The sequence below is a fragment of the Triturus cristatus genome, chromosome 1_2 (genome assembly GCF_964204655.1).
Source record: "Triturus cristatus chromosome 1_2, aTriCri1.1, whole genome shotgun sequence".
Lineage (NCBI taxonomy): Eukaryota > Metazoa > Chordata > Amphibia > Caudata > Salamandridae > Triturus > Triturus cristatus.
This window is the reverse complement of record NC_140580.1, coordinates 954694674-954717750: the sequence shown is the minus strand read 5'-3', so window position 1 is coordinate 954717750 and position 23077 is coordinate 954694674. Positions and strand designations below refer to the sequence as shown.

General features: G+C 41.4%; 1 protein-coding gene across 1 annotated transcript in view; it reads left to right on the top strand.

Moving 5' to 3' along the window:
* The window catches only part of LOC146868433 (cholesterol 7-desaturase nvd-like), a 254645-nt gene that overhangs the window by 31011 nt on the left and 200557 nt on the right, over window positions 1-23077 (top strand). Inside the window, exons 2-3 of the mRNA XM_085610047.1 lie at window positions 11240-11428; window positions 18233-18411. Coding sequence (XP_085466173.1) covers window positions 11240-11428; window positions 18233-18411 — 368 coding nt within the window. The remainder of the gene's footprint in view (window positions 1-11239; window positions 11429-18232; window positions 18412-23077) is intronic.

The following is a 23077-nucleotide window of genomic DNA, read 5'->3' as shown; positions in this document are numbered from 1 at the left end:
CTGCCCGTGGCCTCGTCACATCAAAAAGAGCCACCTCTGCACTGCTGGCCATCCTCACCGATGAGGGATGCTTTGTTGTCACTCTTTGAATGCGCCTCGGTTGTCCTCCCCATTCAGCAGTTTGACCCTTTTCTGGCCTCTTGCCCCCAGACAAACGCTTTCTAATGAAGCCCTGCAGCCAGAGGCATTGGATACCCCACCTATGGACATCGCTCATAATTCAGGCCTGCCACAGAAGCACCAGCACTCAAACAGCACAAAGGAAGGTTAACATGCTCTCCTGAGGGACTAGGGCCACTGAAAGAGATGCCCTGGCTTTTAATTACAAAGGAATGGCGCCAAAAGCTCCATAAAGATGTTGGCCTGACCTGCTTTGTTTTTTGTTCAAGTTTTATATAGCGCGAACTCGACCCGAATGTATATGAGCACCATTTACATTACACAAGGATACATTCATTTTTTGATAGGCACGGGGCGATTAAGTAATTTGCCCAGGATCACAGGATGTTGAGCCAAGACTGGAACCTGGTTTCCAAGCTCCAAAGTCGTGAGCTGTGGCGGTTGGAAATAGTATCTGCCCTTTTGTTTCTTTAGTTCAGAATTTGTTTTCTTTCTTACAGATAGGCTGTGAACTGAAATCTTCTGTGAACGGAACCTTATTTGTGTTTACATATTTCTGACCCATTTAAAATAAACAATTCACTTAACTTGTAAAGGCCTCTGTCCGGATTAATATGTTTTCATAAGTCCCAAAGCGGAGTAGGTTGTTTAAGTGAAACTAATGATAAAAATAATGCATTGCGCGCACAAACCACACGGCTTTCATAACAAGCTACAACTTATGCTGAAAAGGGGCACTCGAGCACAAACCAACCAAACCTCTTCTCCAAGCGTCTTCTCCAAGTTTTATTTATCTTTTTTTACGTCTTATCCATGATGTATTGAAAATCACATTTTTTATTATCTTTTTATTGTCCGTCAACATTTTTTACAACATGCAATCTGTTATATACATTCATCCCACGTTATTAAATACAGACGCCGACACAATTGTATTATTTTACCACCTTAAAAACACGCTATGGATTCAAGTGTTTCTAAATTACAAACACGTCTGGCTTATTTTAATACTACGATATAACCAGTGTGCGAAAGTAACCAAATGGAGACAGTAGTGTAGCCTATAAAAATCTTGAATAAATAAATGCGAAATATGTCCTAGTTATTTTAAAATAGTGTAGAAATATTAGGAGGAAAAACGCAAATGAATCTGAAGACACAACAGCGCGTTGAAAATGTCCTAAAAATTATTTTCTTCAATGTATTTTAAGTATTGACCATTAAAACACCTATCAAACGTGATCTATTCAGAGCAATTTTTCTTTATTTGGAACACCTTGAAGGTTGCGCTGCATGTAGCTGATTGCATCTTTAGTCTTCTTAAATTAGTACTCGCGCATAATTACATGCTCATAATGTAGAAGGTCGTTTGTTAATGCTAGTTGTACCACTAAAAATAATTCACATTATTATACTGGTAAAATGGGGAAAAAAATGGATCAAATAAAACCTCCATAACCATGGATTCAAGAGAGGATTAAACGTGTATTGTGTACCATGTAGTGGTATTGTTGTTTTACCACTAGCATTAATCGAAAATACGAGCAAACATAACCATATTCTAGTAATTCAGTGGCCAAACTTTCTCGTCAAGAATTGACTGCTTTGTTAGCTTGGCGAGCAACTAGGGTGCTTGTGTGGAGCACCGGAGTAGCTGGGTGGTCTCTTGGCGCACTAGTAAAGTGGTCATTGCTGGGTAGCGTGGTCCCAGGTCCCTTGTTACTCTTCACCTCTTTTTTGGCTGTCCTGCATTGAGTGTTTGTCCGCTCGATTCTGTGAACCTCTTGTCTAGCCTCCTGTTCCCCATTTCACTTCAGTCCGTTGAGTTATTGTCCTGTTGCACCGGGTGTTCTTGTCGGCCGTCTTGCCCTTCGTTATACCTGTTGCCTTGTTGCCCTGATCACTAACACCTTCTGGTGTTGGTGTGTGTTTAGTGTTTGCCTTAATCCCCTGTTGCCCTCTCACACTTCCCATTCACAGCCTCTTGCTCTGGTACTTGTTGGGGTATTTTTCAGTCGAGTTGTCTGTTACTCTCTTCTCCCTGTAGCCCTCCCATTGGCTTGTGTTGTCTTGTGTGATTTGTTTCTTGCTTTTCTACTACTGGTTCTGGCCCTTCTTGTGTTTGCTTGTGCTGTGTGATTGCCCACAACTCATTGTTGCCTCTCTTATTCGCTCTCGTGTTGCTGCCTCTGTTTCAAAGCTTTTCTTCTGTTAGCACGGATTCTGTGCTTGAGGTCTGGTTTACTGTGCCTTCGTTGTTGATATGAGTTGTGCAGTTGTACCCTTGACTCTGGAGTACTCTGTTGTGCTGGCTTGTGTTGTGTGATTGCCCTCTTCTCTCTAGCTCGAAGCTTCTCTTGTGTTTGCATGTGTAGTGCGTTGCGCTCTTTCCTCTTGTTTGAAGCCACGCTAGTTCTGGCTTGTGTTGTGTGGTTCTCTCTTTTTAGGTAAAGCCTGAGCCATAGTCTCTTGCCTCTTATGTTGCAGTCTCTTGAGCGATATTCTCTTAAATAATAATCTCTGGTCTTTTGAGCTGCAATTCTATGAGACTGTTTTCTGTAATTTTTGAGCCACATTTCCTTGTCTCGAGTTGCGGTCTCCAGCACCTTCGTTTTCCATGGTGGAGTCACCTAAACTGCTTTACCTGAGATCATCAAGCGCTGCGTAAATAATTTGAACAATTCAGTTCTCTGAATTTCAAATAAATTAGGGAAGGCCTGTGTATTTTATTTGGTGAAACATTACAAAAAGAAACAAAATAAGCATTTGTAATGCACTAGTTCTCGTATTTGCGAGAGATTGAGCTATTGGCATTGTAAATGACAATTTCTTTTATTTATATGTTTGGAAAACCTGCAAGCAGCGCATGTACTTGGAGTAGTTGCTTACTTGAAACCAGGCTGGCAGTAACTGCACCTGTTTTACTGCCAGCCTTGCTTCTCGTAAGCAAGGACTACACGTCCAAAGTGCGTGTTCACACATGCTTGCAGGTTTTCAAAACACATCAAAAGGCATTGTAATTTATAATACCAATAGCTCAAACTCTCTAAAATGCGAAACCTATTACATTGCAAATGCTTGTTCTTTCTGAAACCATTATCTAAATAACCTTTGAGTGCAGACGTGTTTTTTATTTTTTTTATTATAAATGAACAGCAAACTATACCAGTCATTAATTGTTGGAGATAAATATTGTTTGCGTTTTCTGCAAATTAACTTGCTGGCAACAATAAGTGGGGTGACAACTACCAACCTAGTGCTGTTGGCTACTGTAATATATTAATAATAACAAAAAACATTGGCGATTTCTCTGTGATTCCAAGCACCAATTCCGAGCTATGTAAAGCATTTTCCCAATGTAAGGTTAATAGCAGACTCCTTCAAGCCACGTGGCCAAATGGCCCTGCAGTATTTTTGACAGATGTAGCAGTTGGAACTGAGCAATTTCAATGTTTTAATCTTTTGTAAAGAGTGATAAACTCTATACAGCAGCTTTTGTCAAAAAAAGGTACATTTTAAATATAATTATGCAATTGACTAAAGTGAATTTTTCCCTGAAAGTTTGGCTGCCCATGTCTGCTACACACTTTTCAAGATCAACAAATCATCTTCTCAATGCTTGGCAAGAAAAAACATATCTTGGAACTCCAACATTTGCCCTGACGGCTTTGACATCTAGTTTTCAACATGTATTGAGATGCATGTTATTTAATGTTCAGTTTGTACTTAACTGAAAAATCGAGTCCAGTGGCCACCCTCATAGCATCATTCCAACAGATCCATCTCCTTTAAGATAGTACTCATCATTTAACTCTTGTGCCGGATTTCACAGAATAGGAGCATTTTATTATATATAATATGGCACCTAGCTGTCTTTAAGTAATTGTTTTTTTGTGTGCAAAGATATAAACTTTACAGCAAGAGGTACTGTTCCTACCTCAATCCTAACTTGCTTCCCACCAAAGAGCTTGATTGTTCACACCAATTCACCATCTTTTTGACAGCAAAAAGTTGTGAATTCAGTAGGGCAAAAACCGTATTATCCAAGTCAAGTATTTAATGTCTGAAGAGCCATTTGCAAACTAGTCTAATGAGCACTGCTTCTGGGATCTTAGGATTGTTCTCTTGTCAATTAAAATCCCTCTATCTTCTATTAACTTTTTAATAGAAATGTTAAACCTAATCAATGCTTGTTTTCTTCTTTTGCTTGCTACAAAAATGCAAAGTCTTTAGGCAGGAGACATATTATTGTTAGTTACTTCCCCACCACTTATAATAGGCTGCCTGCTGTACAGCACCCATGTGCTAGCATGTCCTCCTGGTAAATGCCACGATCCTCTTACCGTTAGTGCCAGGTTTCATAAGCACATTAGATTTGACTGGGCTACTAGATCATGTGACGAGCCTTAGGAAATCCATAAGTTGGCCAGTAGAAACACCATTTTTATAGCACTGTATAAAAATAACCTATTACATCCTTAGATTCCTCTGTCAATTGCTTAATGAACTAACAATGTTTTTTGTGTGGGATAATGACATATATTTATATTTTCATGCTGCACTTTTGTTAAGCGTTGTAACTAAAGGTCTTACTATTGTGTACATATTGAGTTTTGTTGCATTTGATGAGTAATATATTTAATTCTTAGAAATGGCAAAACTGTGCTATACATGTGAATAGGTTATTAATACAGAAGCAGCACCATCAAGAAAGCTAACCCATTGATAGAACATTTTGTACCCTCTTGGTTTCCTAAAATCAAATTGACAATGCACGTTTTCAAAACCATCCCCCCCCCACCTGCCAGTCCTTTTTGGGGTGTACCACTCGCTGTATGCTCTCCTTCATGTTGCACTACAATCATTTGGTCCCCACTACATTGTGTACCATTACATCACTGGTGGTGGCTGGGGTGGGAGGGGGATGTGACTGACTGAGTGAGTTAGTGTGTTACCTACTGGCGATAGCCAGCAGCTAGTTATAGTTACAACTATTTTTTTCCATAGACATAGCGTTTTTTGCTTTGCTAGCAACTTTGGCGCTGTTCGATGAATCTTCAGAGAATTTCCCCAGAAAAAGTGGCTTACTTTACCTATTTCTGCTTGGATAGTTTGTGTTATTTGTCAAGTGGGGACCGAGTAAAAGGGGGTTTCAAAAAATAATTTTCCACCTGCAGTGTCTATGGGGATTTTGCAATATTTCGACATGGCTGCAGACCGAACCGCTGAACGGATTTACACCAAATTTGGCAGAAGGCTAGATCTTGGGCCAGAAAGAGCCTTTATGTACTTTGGTGTAAATTCTGTTCAGTAGTTTTGGAGATATTAAAGAAATAAAACGTTGTATATCTAGGGACACGGACCCTCCGCGGGTACCCGTGGATCCAATTATATATTACTTTACGTTAAAAAAAAAAAAAAGTACATTTTCTGAATAAAGAACAAAGGTTACAGGGACGCTATAGTTAGTTTCAGGTTTACCCACACACATACTTAGAAATTCGATAGTTATACTTATCTGTAAGAAACTATAACGTGGGCCGTTGAGTAACTTTAGGCCATGAGTTTTAGTTTCTTAAACTAAGTATAATTAACTTTCACAGGGGTATGAGAGGCAATATATTTGAAGATTTCAGCAGTATATACATGAAGTATGAAGAATTAATGAGTTCACGTCGATGCTTGTATTCCTTGGTTGTTTTTATTCTTGATGTGCTCAAAATTCAATACAGCCAACGCGTTTTGCCCAGACATGGGCTTCTTCAGGGCAAGGTAAGAAAACGTTACAGCGCCTTTGGGCAGGATGAGTGTTGACGTAAGGTCTCTTAAGTTCCGTGACTGAGAAGTCTGAGTTAAAAAAACCTCTCAGTGGGTTTGCTGAGGTGATCCTGGAAATGCGAGGAGACTGTGGAACGCCTCCTATTGAGTGATCGGAGACAGGCGCGTGCCTTGGCACCTCCTGCATACAAATTCAAGGGGAGGAGATCTCGTTATCTCACCAAGCATCGACGTGGACTCATTAATTCTTCATACTTCATGTATATACTGCAGATATCTTCCAATATATTGCCTCTCATACCTCTGTGAATGTTAATGTAATTGATGGTCATTTGGCAGCTGGCCATCTGAGGCGGGCAATATTTCACCACTTTTCAGTGACTTGTCTTGGCAGTGCAGTCCTCTATAACCCAGCTGCTTTTTTCTTGTTTTAGTAAAGTATAACTAACTATTGAATTTCTATGGCTTTGTGTGTGTAAAATTTGAACCTAACTATAACGTCTCTGTAACCTTTTTGTTTTTTTTCAGTGAATACACACACTCTCATTCGCTCTCGATGCAAAAAAAAACCTAAGGTTAAAGGGACAGAGTTGGGTGAAAAAGTCAGTTAGATTGGGGCAACCGATTTTAGGATTTAGGTGCATGGACCCAGTCAGTGACGTCAGAACTCTAGCAAAGGCTTTCTGTGGGGAGCTCTTATCTGAATTGAAATACAGTTTAACATTTTTGATACCAGGAGGATAATGGATTTCCTTCAGTACAAAGTTGAAGTCTGTCTGTTTGGACTTACTGACAATATTGATTTGATGTGTTGCCCTTCAGTGAACTGGAAATCATTGTGCGCAAACATCATATGATATTTTCTTACAAACTCTTTCATATCTGCGTGTATCCGTTGATGATTCTGGATATTCTTAAGCATTCGGTCTTCTCTCTGTAACTAACTGTATGCTATGTCTGGTTCTTGTGTTTTTTTTAGTTTTTTTTTTTAGTCTCTGTAGACATCTCGGGTGTATGCTCTTTCTTTACTTTTCGCTTTCTTTCTTTCTGTTCCACATTGTTACTCTTTTGAGTACCATGCTCTCACTGTTTTCCCTCCTAAGCTCTAACGTTTTGTGTGCTTCACTCTCTATTCTGTACTGCACTCTTGCTCCCTCTCTTCTTTAACGCAGGAGCTCTGTCTTTTCTTGTAGTACTCTTAGCACAGGCTCAACTGTGAGGAGTGTATTCTACTGCTGTACATTTAGATTTCTGTGCATATTATTGCCTATATACTCATTGATTGATTCTCTTCTTGATGCCTTGATGCTCTTTCACCCACCCCTCTTCCAAACGTGAACTCTGTTCTTGAATTAAAACTAGAAATTAGTTTGTTTTCTTCCATGGCCTTATTTTTTAATTTTTTTTTTTATTCTAATACTACCATGGTGTTGGAATCTTCATCGTGTGATGGATTTTTAGGTTTGCTGGTTCTTTCACTTTGTAGTCTGACAGCTTGGCAGCCTAGTCCTAATTTAAGTTAATTTGTCGAGTACATGTTGGAATGAGGTGTTGATCCAGCGCCATTAGACAAAATACAAGAATGTCTAGTGAGCCTTGAATATCTTTTATATATAAAACTTGTTCCTGATCTAGTCTGCTGAAATTTTTGCCAGCAGGATTGATGTCTTTAGGTAGTCTATGGATCTGCATTGTTATTGTGTGTTACTATTTATACACATGGGCCTGGCCTTTGCTAAGTACAGGACTGGTTTTCCAACTCCTCTGTATTTGCTGCCCATTTCCTCCATCAGGGTCTTTCATTTTGTAACCACCTAGGCTCCGAGGTTTCAGCATTGCTTGCGGTATTTGATTATGGGTGTTTATTCAGTAGTTTTCTTAAGTCATGCAACTTGTTTCTGCTTTTGGCTTATTGCTAATGTTCTGATGTGTTGATTGATTTAAAGAGAATACTCTTAACATGGCTGTTCAGTCAAGACGCTTCCCTTTTCTAATTTGATTATTTCCAGTGTGAAACATCTTTGGTCCAAATTGGTTGGTCGGCTGTGTGTTATGCTCTGGATTCTGCCTTTGACTCAGGTGTGCATTCTCCTGGTCCTTACCATTGTGCTCCCACCAACATACCTGCACACTCTTAATACTTACAATTGTGTCAGGGTAGTTCGCTGGGAAGGAGAGTTGATGAGTGTATTTTCTCTTTTCCAATAATGATCTTCATTTTAACTTCTCTTTACTTTTTCTTTACTTCATCTGGCCAATAATGCTGCCAATCTGGCATCTCGGTAGCTCCAGCATGTTCTCTTGGTCACTGTAGATAAGAAAGACTGCATTTGTTCTTTCCTTTTTAATTTCTTGAAATGAAAGCCCTTCCAATTTCATGCTCTTAATTGCAAAAAAAATGGTAGCCAGTGTAATATTTTGGGAGTTCTCTTTGCTTTTCAAAGTCTCCAGTATACAAAAGACAGTCTTCCAATACTGACCTATTCATAATGCATCTTTACGTTTTTATTTGTGAAATGTTATATCTGTTATGGCCTATTACTGAAAACATTAAAAATTATAGAGTTACTTACTCATAAGTGGAAGATTAGTGTCAACCATGCTTCCATTCCATAGCGACCTCTTCCCCACCCAGCTGTAAGCCTTGAGTATTAAACAAGCAGCATTATTTGTAAAATTAAGTACCCTCTGCTGGACATAAGGATATTGCAAGCCACTCCAGTTTGGTGACCTATAAGGAACTCGTCCGAAGGCAGAGTTCCTTTATAAGTTCATGGAGATCTGAGGTGATTTGCAATATTCTTGCAAAGTATGACCAAATATATTTTATGCTTTATTTTAAATATTAGTAAGTCACGCCAGTGTAATTCTTGAAGACCGCAAGGCAGTGTGCAGGCCCTAAAAGCTATTTTCACAGTGGCATGCATAGCTGTTCTATGTAGAAATTAGAGTACGGATTAAAATACTAATATCATATCTCTAGAGTGGGACCTGCTAGAAAAATATTTAGATTACAATTTTTAACAATTATTAAAATCCAATTGAGTGGCGAAGTTGTATGTTTTAATAAGTAACTTTTAGAAAGTTACCCTTTCCCTGTCTGAACTGTCAAAAGGCTAATTAGGATAAGTCTACCAACTCTCGGCCTACACTCCGCCTTGATGAAATCTGTGTCTGTGGTTCTCCTTATGTGATTTTTGTCATTTTGAAAAGTGTGCAAAGCTGTAAATTGCCTCCCAGGAGCAAACCATATGCTGTCCTGAATAGGCAGAGAGGACCTCTGAATTCCACAGACTATGCAGGATGGGGCTATGGGCATCCTTTTTGACACTACAGTGTCCAATCTTGCTTAACAAGTCTGAGCTGCATGTTTAGTATGAAGTTTGCTGTCTTACAATTGCCCTGACATTGCATTTTGGGCCTGTTTGCAGCAAGGTAAACCTGAACTGTTGCAAAAGTGGGTAGGGTTACCTCTAGGAACCTTTACCCATTGGTTAGGGTGTGTCCAGGAGTCCTTTCGATTCACTATGTAGTGCCAGGCATAAATGTGGCATTTCCAGGCACCCACTTTAGAACATTTATGGAACTGTGGAAGATGAAAAGGACTGGACTTGCTATCTGTGACCTAACAGGGGCCCTAAAGGACTGGACCTGCTCTCTCTTGTACCCAGGACAAAAGTGGAATCCACGGGTCAGTTGGCTGGCCTCATGTGTAGCTGTAGGCAGTCCAGCTGCAAAAAGCCTTTTATTTGAGGCAAACAACTGAACAGTGGCAACTGGACCCTGCTGTTGGCATCTGCCAGACACCCTGTAAGCTTTGAAGACCCCCCTCCCCCCCCCCCCCCCACCCCTGCCCGAGGTCCCGGTGGCTTTAGAAATGTACTCCTGTGGTTGATTGGGTCTTAAAAGACGAAGTCACACTCCATCGTAGTTTACCTCAAATTGCATTTAGGTCCGCAACCATTGACTAACATTGGCTCTTTGCCCTTTTTGAAACTAGTGCTACTTTAGTTTTTTTAATACATATCTCTATTGTTACCGTAATTGTATTTGTAATTTCTGTTTTCTAAATGTTACTCTTTTCCTAATTCAGTTTGGTATTTTTATTGTTTTGCATTGATGTTGTTGTCACTGCACAAATACTTTAGCCATTTCCCGAAGTTTGGCCTGTCTGCTCTCTACTATAGTTATTAGGATGTTGAGCTCAGGTCAATTTAATGACAGAGTAGTTACCCTGACAAGAGTTTTGATTATTCCCTGAGGTGGGTAGTCACCCCCCCCCCCCCCCCCTAATCCTAATCCAAATTCTTGAAGCTTGTTACATGCAACAACCTTTTGAACAATGTTTACGTGCACATGCAAAATGTTAATGTTTGGATCTACCCTGTGTCACTCTACAATAATGCCTGCATTGATAGAATTCTGTTACAGTACTCTTGCCTTTCACGTTCAAATACCTAAAGTGTAAAGCTTTTCAAAGGATGTCTGGAATATAGTGCCACTCACTTAGTCGGTCCACCATGGTATGCTGATTTGCAGTTCATCCATGGTCTGAAGTCCGTACTCTGTATAATCAGGTTTCCCATCTGTTAGTGCCCCCTGTTTCTGATGCTCATGAAAAAGCATTTTGTGCATGTGGACTGGATGACTGTTCTCATCTTGTTTGTCAAAAGTACGGCAATACTTGAACACTTTCCACAAATGTTTGGTGGTGCTTCTTAGCCTCTCCTCTGAGTTTTGTGGAAAATGTAGAAATGCAGGCACTATAGTGAGACAGACAGACAGACAGGCGGGGATACTTAGAATACACTGCCTCTTCTGAGACATTTCTGACTCCTCTAACCTTCTTATCAAAACAATTCTTATCAATATAATCTTCTTTCTGGATAACAAAGCCCTTCATATACCTCTTGTAACAGTGACACCTTTCCGGTCTGATCTCAGAGCGAACACAATTTGAGCCATTTTCAGTAACTGCATTGCAGCTCCCCTGTCTTAGGGGTTCGAGATCAGTGAGAGAATGTCAGAGCAGAACCACATTGTGTTTCCCATCCTCATTTGACATTAGTGTGAGACCTCTATGTCCACCTCTCCGGCTCAGCACTTGTTTGCTGTTAAAGTACTTAAACAGGTACACTGGATAATGGGAAGTAGGGTTGCTAGCAGGTTTTGCTATGGACTGGTAAGTGTGGGAAAACCTTGTTGATTATGCTAGTGAATGTTCTTTCAGGTGCATTTCGTCATTTTATAACCATGGTTATATGTTTCTTACCAAGAGGTTCTTGGTTGTAGAACATGTATATTTTGTAATATTGATTATAACCTCTTCTGCTTTCTGTAGGTGAACAAGTTGCAGTGTATCGAACCCAGGAGGGACAGGTATATGTAGTAGATGCATATTGCCCTCATCTTGGTGCTAATCTAGCTGTTGGAGGCCGGGTTGTGGGAGATTGCATTGAATGCCCATTTCATGGGTGGCAGTTCAATGGAGAAGATGGAAAGTGTAAAAGGATTCCCTATGCTGAGAAAGGTAAATGGTACACCCTCAAATCTTAAAATTTGTCTGAGATACTTATTGGCTCATTTTATTATTGATGGCAGCGGGTCTTTTCTTAGTAGAAAATAACCTTGCCCTAACACTTGCCGATGGACATATGTCCTCAAGAAGCAGTGGGACGCCACAGGTCTCCAACCTGCTCCTGTTTGACAGTCATTCCAGCTGGGGTAAACAATGTGTGTATGTGTATATGTAATATGTGTGTGTGAGTGTTGCTTCTCCGCTGGATACATCCAAGTGCGGACACAGACCCTGGTCCGTGCTGTAAAATTATTTTATTCCTCCTTTGTTGCCATTAGGCGTTTTTGTGTGTGTGTGTTCGTGTGTGTGTTCGTGTGTGTGTGTTTGTGTGTTCGCTACACAAACACATTTGCCTGGAATGAGGAATCCCAACACAGGGGAGTAGTAGATAATCTCTATTTTGATGGAAAAACGGCTTGGGAACACAGCAGAAGTGCCTCGCAAAAAGTAAGTCTTGCCCGACGCGTTTCATGCTATTAAAGCATTTCCTCAGGGGCTCGCAGGTAAACAAGAGTCTTTGGTCACGGCAGTTAAATAGGCACCATAACGTAACTTAGTCCCCGCCCTGATGGGGCGTGGGCACAGCTGTGACCTGCTGGATCCAGTAGTGCCAAATGTTATTACGCAAGTGAGCTGCTGTGACCAGGCTCAAAATATCATCATAATTCATCCCCTAGTGGGTGGCTATGACTACCTTGTGCCGCTTCTCATGCTCGAAGTGTTGATCCATTGGGACATGCCGGCCCTCAAGTTGCAGCGTCGGTTGACGTCGCAACAGGACTGTGAAACACAGCAGGGCTTCCTCATTCCAGGCAACTGGGTTTGTGGATGTGTGTGTATATGTGTGTGTGCGTGTGTGTGTGTGCGCGCGTGTGTGTGCGTGTGCGCGTGTGCGTGTGTGTGTGTGTGTGTGTGTGTGTGTGTGTATATATATCTCCATGTTTCTAAGTCGACGCCTCAATCAGCGAAAACATAAGGGGCGACACACCAGGAGAAGGCACAATAGTTTATTGTGCACTAATCAAAGGACGATGCGTTTAGCCTTTGTCAAGTGTTTTCCTCGCATCAAATTCCTCTAGAAATACAACTGATAGTATGTAGACATAGAAGAGTTAGCTCATACATATTCACGCATTTTTCAATTACAAATGGGGTGATATTACAATCCGTATTGACAAAATTATACAGTGATCCGTATTTCAGGAGTCAAATCCTGTAAATGAAACAAATTTAGATTACTAGCGTTTGTATGGAAACAAAACTGTTAACACCGCAACACTGTTTCGGGAGTCCATGCCTTTTTATGATCTTGTCGGCCAGATTTATCAATAAAGCATTCTGGACAATTCGGACTGATTAGATGCATGATGATGATAATACGCAACCACATGAAACATATGAATGTCCTTGCTATAGAAACTGTCTCCCCATAGCATTCCGCGATTGGCAGCTCACTGTAGCTATCAATCCATGGTGTAACTGTATGAGTCATTCGGCAATGTTGCGAGCAAAAATACTTGAACCATGCGGAGGGGAAGGGATGTTCTCACATGAAAGTACTAGCACAGCATGGACTCCCATAATAGTGTTGCGGTGTTAATGCCCAGTGACCTGCTTATTTGAACATGGTAACAGTGTAATGTTGTAAACATTCAGGCATGATTGTGCGATTCTCCCGATTGGTAATTGTAAAAGCTTTATTGACAGTTTTGTTTCCATACTAACGCTAGTAATGTAAATTTATTTGTTTCATTTACAGGATTTGACTCGTGAATTACGGATCACTGTATCATTTTTTCAATACTGATTGTAATATCCCCCCTTTTGGAATTGAAAAATGCATGAATATGTAGAAGAACTCTTCTATGTCTACATACCATCAGTTGTATTTCTAGAGGAATTTGATGTGAAGAAAACACTTGACAAAGGCTAAACGCTGAAACGCGTTGTCCTTTAATTAGGGCACAATAAACTATTGTGCCTTCTCCTGGTGTGCCGCCTCTTATGTTTTCGCTGATTGAGGCGTAGAGTTACAAACTTTGCTAAATTTCGAGCAGCTGCTGGCAGGCACCAACGCCGAAGGCTGGGAACCGCGGAACGCAGCACCGAGTGAAAGTAATGTATATGTGTGTGTGTGTGTGTGTGTGTAATATATATATATATATATATATAGATATATATATATATAGATATATATATATATATATATATCTATATATATATTTGGGATACAACAAGATAGCCCACTCGGGCTGTATGACATTAATTTTAATTTTTGGTATCCTCGCTAATTTGAGATGTCCATCTCACTAGGGCGTCCATAAAGATTAACATTGTTTGTCAATAACAATGACACAACACTATATAAATGTATACGATTGTTGTTAATATTGAATGTTAATCTGCGTTAAAGTCATTATGAGCATTCTATGATTGTTTAATTGAACAATGAGGTTTCAAACTTATTTTTAAGCTATGACAAAGGATTGATTTTAACGTGTTTTTTAACTGACACTGTTTTAAATCCTTGCAACTTTGCACATTATTTACAGTTATTTTCTTATATGCAATGTATATTCAGGATAGTAATATACAAATGTCTTGGCTTCTGAAGTTTTGGTTTTTAACGTGTTTATGAAGTCAATAGACAGGTATTTTAACCAAATGCGAATTTGCACAAATAAGAGCAGCATTTTGCACATGTTCTAAACCGTATTTGCACTAGTCAACTTTTATTGTAGATGTCTACAGGCCAATAATTTTGATTCCTGAGGCATTTGTTTGTCATTATATGCAACTTTTCACGAAGAAAAAAAGAGCAATTTGCACATTTGTTAAACTTCAAAGTATTTTGTCGATGTTTATGTACCCGTAATCACATGATTGTTGCACTGTCACTTTAAATTTCATGGTCACTCCTCTGGGCGTCATGTGATCAAGGCTTCTTTGAAGCCGAAACGCGTCATGGCGACAGTGCTGGTTTGAAATGAAATAAAATAATTAGCACGAAAATCTGGGTCCGTACCGTCTCTTGTGCAGCGCCTGTGAAGTGGAGTTCTGCGACGGATTGCTTGGGCATATATTAGTGTGTATATGTATGTTCATTCTCACTTGGCCACAGCATCAAAAGAACATACTGGGGTGACGCACTCCGGTGCAGAAATTGTGTTTGACCGGCTACTGAAAGTGCATTTCAGCTTGGTGCGAGCCTTGGTCACTGGTAAAGTGAAAGACACACAATTGATGGACGGAATGCAGAACAAATCAAAACATTCACCCCCAGTCAAAAGATCTGGGTTAAATCCATCATTCTTTTGCTCACCATGCCACCCCAGTTTAGACCTGGCCATTTGCAAATCAGTCTTGACCCTGTGCCTCATGGGAGCAGTCCAGCTCGAACTGCCAAGCCAGGTCCTCCCTGGACTGGAAACCAGCATCCTAGGACCTAAAGTTAAACATTTTCAGCCATTTACAGTGCTTGTGAAGTGTATTAAAACAAGACTCGCTAATCTCCGTTTGCCATCGTGTAATAGACAAAGAAGTAAAATGGGTAAACCTGTATTAATGATGCTATAAAGTCATTCATTGGTGTTACCTTGATTGAGTGTTGCGGGCAAAAATGCAAGGAGTAACTAAATACAAAGGAAATGTATTCCTCGGAATCGAAAAATCTTCATTTGAGTAGCAGCCTTCGATCATTAAACATAATCGAACCCTAGTGAACGGTCAAGATTCTTTGACAATGTTTTAGCACTGCGCACAATCAAATAAAAAAAAAAAAAGGCCAAATTCACGAATCCTACCATCAACTGTTATATTGTCCTTTTCCTCTCTTCAGACATTAATGCATATGTTCCTGTATTTCACCTCAATCCTAGGTTTTATCATTGATATTTGTGTCACTTACTTAACAATCCTATATCATTCAGGTCCAAATGGGCAATCGCATGCATTACTGTTATGACCCAACAACATGCCCAAGAGTCCTATTCTGACAGAGTAAACTGCATCAAAATAACAGTTAATGCATATTGCTATCTGTTCATATGAGTTAAGTCCTTCAGGTACATTAGTTGGTAAGGAGGTTATGTTTCTAGATTCTAGAATTCCCCGGGCCCCGACCCTATCACCTCCTCTTTCATTGGGAAGTGTCCTATGTAGCCCAACTAACTGCAATTGCACTGTTCTGTAACTCCCAAGATTGTTTTGCTACTGGGTCGGTGGGGATCCCTGTTGGTAATGGCCCACATGTGCTCACATTCTCACCTAGCAACCAGCATGTGTCCTATCGCCACTGCTTGTTCCCACCATTTGGAGCAGCTTGTACATATTTTGTTTGCTAATTTAATCTATTTTAGTTCAAGTGAATGAACGTAGCATGGTTTCATAATTATCTGTTAGAAGCAGCTTAAAACAACACTTCTAGTTGTGAAATATCACTGTGTGTGGTGCAGTCCATTGAGGGAGTTATTAAAAACCTCATATTTAATAATAATTGAGTAGACGTAATGATTTAAAAAAATAAACCTTGGTCTCTGATTTACCATGCAAATCGCCTCAGAATGGTAATTATTCTGCTGGGCTGTGAATAAATGCTTGTATAAATGGCAAAGTGTAAAATGTCAGATTATGCATTTTCCCAAAAAAGTAACTTTGCATCAAACTTAAAAGAAAATTAAAATAATGAATCTTTCAGAGGAAACTTGAAAAGTCAGGAGAACTAGTGCAGATTGTTATATTCCATGGGCACTTGGATGTTCAAGCATCTATTGCATGCTTCTTGTAGTGCTTTGAAGCAGTCCTCTGGCAAGCTCAGAATAGTGTAGGAATGGTGTAAAACTGCCCAGAAAGGTCAAATACTATTGTTGTTGCAAAGATCTTCTCGTTCTAATGCCTCACTTTCCAACCCTTTAAACTGAATATAGATAAGAAAAGGGGAAATTAAATTGCAAATTTTACAAAATTTCATTAACGGACATTGGGAGTTTGGGGATCTGTGGTTGTTGCAGGAGTTGATAATGGATCAGGCGATTGGAATGGATGTGGAAATGGTGAGACTGAGTGGGGGAAGGCAAGAAAGGAAGCCAGAAGTAATGGGTTTGGGGATTAACGAGAGGTTGCCTAGAAAGAATCAAGTCTTAACTGCTTGAGTTCTCTCGGATGGGAATAACAATTCAAGTTGAAGTGGTGCCTTTCACTTCACACTCTTCTGGCTTAGGGTTGACCGTGTTGAACGTCACTTATAAGTAGCAAAATCAGGGGTCCCACGCTTACCAAGAAGAGGACACAGTTGCTAGACGAATCAATTACAGAATTCCTGGATTTGGCATGCTTCACCAGGAGCCCATAGCCAACTACTTGAGTGTTATGACACAGCATGGTATAGTTGAGCAGGTGATATTAGCCAAGAGTGAGCTATGTTAATGCTTGTGGCAGAGAAACAAACGTGCGCATGACCACCCTTTTCTGGGGAAGGAGAAGGAGACACATAAGCACAGGAAAAGCTGCCAGTTTGCTTGGCTTCTCCACTCTTCAATTTGAGTTGAGCCCCATCAACACTAATGCTCCTAGGTGAACACCAAGAAAAACAAGTTTGAGCTATTGGTTTTGCCACTGCCTTTTAGCAATGTTGTACATCAGCATTATTAAATGTCAGGAAAATAAAGTGCTGTGTCACGGCCTGCCAAGGCTGCTTCGTTGTGTGTTTTCGTCTTATTTTTCTCCTTTTTAATTAAGGGGGTGGCAACACTGGCAACGGGAGGCAGGGTGAGAGAAAGTAAGCAACATGAACCATGGGAGGAAATAAGCGGCACAGTCAACGGGAGGGTTGGAGAGAGAAGAGTAAGAAGGAAAAAAGCAAAATAGTGGCAGCAGTGGGAAGAAGAAGCAATCAGTACTTGGTCAATGCACTGCATGAAAGTAGAGGAAGTGAGGCCAGCATGTGCAGGGCAGCAAATGAGTGGCAATTAAACCAATGAATGGTAAACAATGGGAGTGCTCCAAGCTCATTGTAGAACACCAAATGTCCTGCAAGTCGGAGTGCATGAGCTAGCACAGGTGACATTTAATAAGACATTCCTGCACCTTCATGTCTGCCGGCTAAAAATGATGGCAGTGTATTGGAAAGATAGTCTTTGAGTGAACACCTGTCCTCCAATCCCAATGCACCATCCTCAGGGAAGACCACATCCGGCATGGCTGCAACAGCATCCAGGGCACTTGGAAATGTGCTCTCAGTTGGCCGCAGCAGAAGTCCACCTACACATGCTTGTACTCGGCAACAAAGGTGTTCATGCGTCCGGGTACCAGCAGGCAGGCTGCTTCCTCTGCACCCCTCCCTTAAAAACCCTTTCCCCTGATTTCATCATGACTATTATGTGCTCAAAATTAAATCTAGGAAAGTCATTGGTGTTCACATCACTGTATTGGCACAGTGATTGCCCTTTTCACTGATCCTTTTTATCTGAACACTGTAAAAGAACACATTTCCCTTCCTAAAATTACCTTTTGTTTTGCATCCTTCATTTCAGGAGGTGAAGCAGGAGTTACTACTTTCGGTTCTACTTTAGGGTGCCATAGAATTTATGATGAGGGACCAGAATGATCTACTTGTGCAACTGAAAGCAGGACTTGATCCCATGTTTCAATGCGAATAGCCTCAACCAGTTGATCCCTTTATTTAAAAAATATAGGGTTTTACATATAAGCAACATCTGACGTATTAGACTTCCTTAATGCCCACTTTCTCTCTTACAGTGCCAGACTTTGCCAAGATTAAAACATGGCCCAGCTGTGAACAAAATGGAATGGTTTATGTTTGGTATCATTGTGACGGCATTGATCCTACGTGGTCTATCCCAGAAATAGAAGATATCACCTCAAAAGAATGGGTTTTTCGTGGACGCACAGAACACTATGTCAACGCACATATTGAGGTATGTCTTCCAGGACCGGCATTGTTTAATTCAGAAACCTGCACTCACACAGCTCTTACTTGCTCTGCCTATGAATTCGCATTCTGTACAGAATCCTCAATTGATAACAAACATGGGGCCAGTTTCTAATTGTATCCTGGGCTCCTCCAGCATAAATAGCCAGCCACCTAAAGTTGATTGTTCACTAATACTGCATCAGTACAATAGTGCCTGAAGAGGAGTTAACATGACTTTTGTTTATAGAAATATGGTTGTTCACTTACTGAAGTATTCTGATTCTGGCAATACCAACATAATCTTGAGTGATGTTGTGTAGCATCCGTGATGTGGCCTAAAATTCATTCATTATGAGAATTAAACTGCAGGGTCTGCCTTAGATTGTCTTTACTGCTTCACTTACACCAAAGGTGGTGCACAGAGTCTCTAGGATCAGAGAATGTTTCCAATATTGAGTGTCCGGTTTTGCTTGGATTCCTACTGTCCTGTGTGACCTCCAGGTGTACCTTCATCAAAACAAGCATTGGTATGTCCATAAGCCAGCTGTTGGCTTCCAGCCCTGTGACTGCCAATGCTTGTTTTGTGTTGTAGTGAATTGAATTGAAATCGTAATTACTACCCCTGATGAGACGCTGAAGTATTTTGCAGTGAGTTACATTACTCCGGAACCCACTGTTAATTGTTATTGGGATTGGCCTTGAACTCTTATGGCAACTATTCCCTGCATTTGATCCAGTGTTTTTGTAACACGTTAATGAGTTGGGTGTTGTCATAAGTGAAGGCTATGTGAGAAGGAAATAGCTCTTGGAATAAATAGATATAAACCATACCCTGCAACCTAACAACATAAGAAAGGGATTTAGGCAGAAGGGCATGGAAGCTAGATTAGCCAATACACCGAAGGGCATGCAGAAGGTGGATGGTCATTCAAAAGAAATCAAGGAGGGGAAAAATTAAAAGCTTATCAGATAACATTTTTCATGCAGCGTTTTAGTAATCTAGTGCGCAGAAATTTATTTTTGAAAACTATTTAACATGTTCATCACATAGCATAAAGTCTGAAAATATAACTCCGGTATCAGAGTATCATATAATATCAATAAGTGTTTTTTTTTTTTTTTTGTTTTTGTTTTTTGTTGAGATAGCATGCAGAGTTGTGGATGTAAACCTGTTGTAAGAAACCGATCATCTGCTGCCAGAGCCGATTACACATATTTAGGTCTCGCAGACTGTGAGGGCTTTTTGTCATCAATACGCTTTCGGAAGGGGACTTGAAGCCCTGCCCATGATTCCTATTGGCTTGCATGGTAAACGCTGGCTTCTCATTGTAAAAGAGGCTTCTCAGTCCCTTCTGGTTACCGCCCTGTCCATTTTTGGCCCCGCCCACCCGGACTGGATCGTTTACTGGCGGAGTTACACAGTCTCATTTGTAAGTCTGTTGGCACCCTTTGATTTTCATTTTCTGCGCGGTCTGCTTCGGCTGTGCTTGTTGTCGCCTACACATGGCAAATTGCAAAGTAATGTTTGTCAAACGGTTGGGCGTGATAGTGTCGCATTTGGTAAGCGGATTTTTCCCAACTATTTAGAAGTATTTATATTCTTATTTCATGTCACGAATCATATAGGCCACTAAACCTATGCTCTGTTTTGCATAAACACTGTAGCAATTTTGGAATCTCGATCCTGTTTTAAAGAACACCATATCAACTAAGCCTTAGCAATGATTTACTTTCGCGAAAATGTGTTATTTATCTTGCAGGGGATCAACGCATCAATTTAGAGTCTAAAAGTCAAATATTTCCACCTATTTACATAAATTCTTTTGCGCTGACTTACTTTAAAAACTGTGATGCACACTAATTTCATAAGCGGTTTAGTTAAACCCTTTACAGCTAACCCTTCATGGCAGACACGTTTACACTACACTGGCGAGGACTACCTTAGTCCCTTTTTAGTGTCACCACCTGCTCGTCCGTCACTGTAGGACTTCGGACAGAGGGACCGCCATGGCTGCTGCCAGAAGGGCCCGGTCTTACTTCCGCAGTGTCATCCGATTCTCTGACCGAGATCTCTGCTGCTGATCTCCCCAGCTGGAGACGCAGGACAGAGAGGGAAGAAGAAGCTCCACTACCTCCGAAGCATGGTAACTGCACCGCCCCAGCGTAATGACAGGGAGTGATATCCTAGAATAGATTTTGATTTAGTAGGGATCAGCAGGATTGAGAAACCCCACTGTTACTGGCGTGAGATGTGTTAGCTATGTAACACCTTCATGGCACGTGGCGATTAACCATGCAGTGACACTCGCAGGCGGCTCCCAGGTGTTCACTTCCAAAGGGGCTGGACCTGCGCAACCTAACTCCTGTCAACCAAAAGGCTCTATAGTTCACGGTTAAACGTGTGTGTGTGTGTGCCCTATTGATTTTATAATATTACAAATCCCTAAAGTGAGCTGTTTACAGGAGAAAAATGTTTGGCATCTTGCCCGCCAGCGGAGGAGATGAGTTACCCAGAGTATGTTTACAGTTTATGGTCCGGGCCCAGACCCAAATAAAAACCTAAGGAATTAGGATGACACGGAACTATGCTAAACGGCACATACACTCCATAACACATGGATAAAAGACATTGTCATTTACAACGCCATTTACGACACCAATAGCTCTAACATAAGCCAATGCGAGACCTATTGCATTTCCAATGCTTGTTTAAATTTAGCTCTAAAGGAAGGTGGGTTTGGCAGTCCTTCTGGAGACACTTTAACTTTCATAGAGATGGCAGATACTTACCCCTCTGCAAAAATCAGCCCCAGTGTTTCTTGTGAGACACCTTTACAAGCGATTATCAAGCAGTGTGACACTTCTGTGCCTCCCTGTACCGGTAATTATCATTTGACTATACCATTGAGATGCGTAAAGTATGAAATTGTTTGAGGCATGTAGTGTCATTTCTAGCCATTGTGCCTGAAGTAGGCTGGAACATTGCCATATAGGGTTTGCTGTAGTGGGCAGAAGGTGAATGCCACAATACAGACCAATGGATGAAGAGCTTTGGCTTAAAGACCTTATCTATCAATCAATCCAGCCACATTTGTAAAGCGCTACACTGTCACCCCTATGAGTGTCTGAGCGTTGTGACTCAGTCGAAGAGCCCGGTCTTGAGTCTCTTTCTGATGTCTGCCAGTGAGGGGGCTGTACGTTGCTGAAGAGGATGTGAGGGCAAGTGACAAGGAGCGCAGGTGCCTGGAGGGTTGGTGGAAGTTCAGTCTGTGGTTAGGGTAGGCCGGTCTTGGGTCTTGAATGGCTATGTAGGTGTGCGTGAAAATCTTGAACTGGCATCTCTTCTGTATGGAGAGCCAGTGGAGGCCGCTGGTGGGTGGCAGGGTTTGAGTCTGGCTGTCGCGTTCTGTATGGTCTGGGGTCTTCTGAGAAGCTTGGTGGAGATGCCGGCATAGAGAGCTGTTGTAGTCGAGGTGGCTGATCATGAGGATGTTGGCTGGGATCCATCTGAAGATTCGGTGGAGCATGCAAAGTGTGTGGAAGCCGGAGGAGGCAACTGCGTTGACTTGTTCTTTCATGGTTAGTTAACTGTCTAGGATGATGCCAAGGTTGCGTGCATGGTTGGTTGGTGTGGGTTTGAGTTTTGCACGCAACCAGCTGTGGTCCAATGCGTAGGTGTTCTTTCCGAAGATCAGTACTTCAGTGTTGTCGGAGTTGAGTTGGAGGCAGTTATCTCTTGTCCATTTGGCTACGTTGGTCATAACGTTGCAGTAGTAGGTTTTGGCATTGGTGGAGTCCTCTGTGAGCGAGAGGATCAGTTGAGTGTCATCTGCGTATGAGATTGTGTCCATGGGATCTGACGGTCTGCGGGGTTGGTGGGGGTAATGGGTTCATGTAGTAATTGAACAGGGTGGGGCTGAGGGATGATCCTTGTGGTACACCGCATATGATATCTTTGGGTGTGGAGGTGGTGGGAGGCAATCGGATGCTCTTTGTGCGTCCTGTAAGGAAGGATGTGATCCACTTGAGCGTCTTGCTGTATGCCTATGTTGTAGAGTCTGCTGATAAGGATGTTGTGGGACACGGAGTCAAACACAGTGGAAAGGTCGAGGAGGATCAGGGCCATAGTTTCTCCACGGTTGATGAGTGTTCTGATGTAGTCTGTGGTGGCAAGCAGTGCGTTGTCAGTGCTGTGGGTGGAACGGAATCCTGATTGTATGTATGTATGTATGGCGTATTTATATAGCGCGTACTGTCACCCGAAGGGTATCCTGGCGCTTTAGACAATTATACCAACACCACACATAGCAGTCAGGTGAAATTAAACAGACCTAGGAAAGAGAAACGTTTTTAGTTCCTTCTTAAAAGAGGGAAACTCCCCAGAACTTCTCAACAGCAAAGGGAGAGAATTCCAATGTTTGGCCGCCACAAAACCAAAAGCTCGACCGCCCATCCGAGCCCTCAATACCTTTGGGACTACCACAAGATGTGCTGACAGTGACCTAAGGGAACGAGTGGGCACATACCACTGGAACAGCTCCTGCAGTGGAGCAGGTCCTTGCCCATGGAGTCCCTTAAACACCAAACAAAGCGCCTTAAAGATAACTCGCTGTGAAACCAGTAGCCAGTGAAGATCGGCTAGCGCCATAGATGAAGAATCAGATCGACGA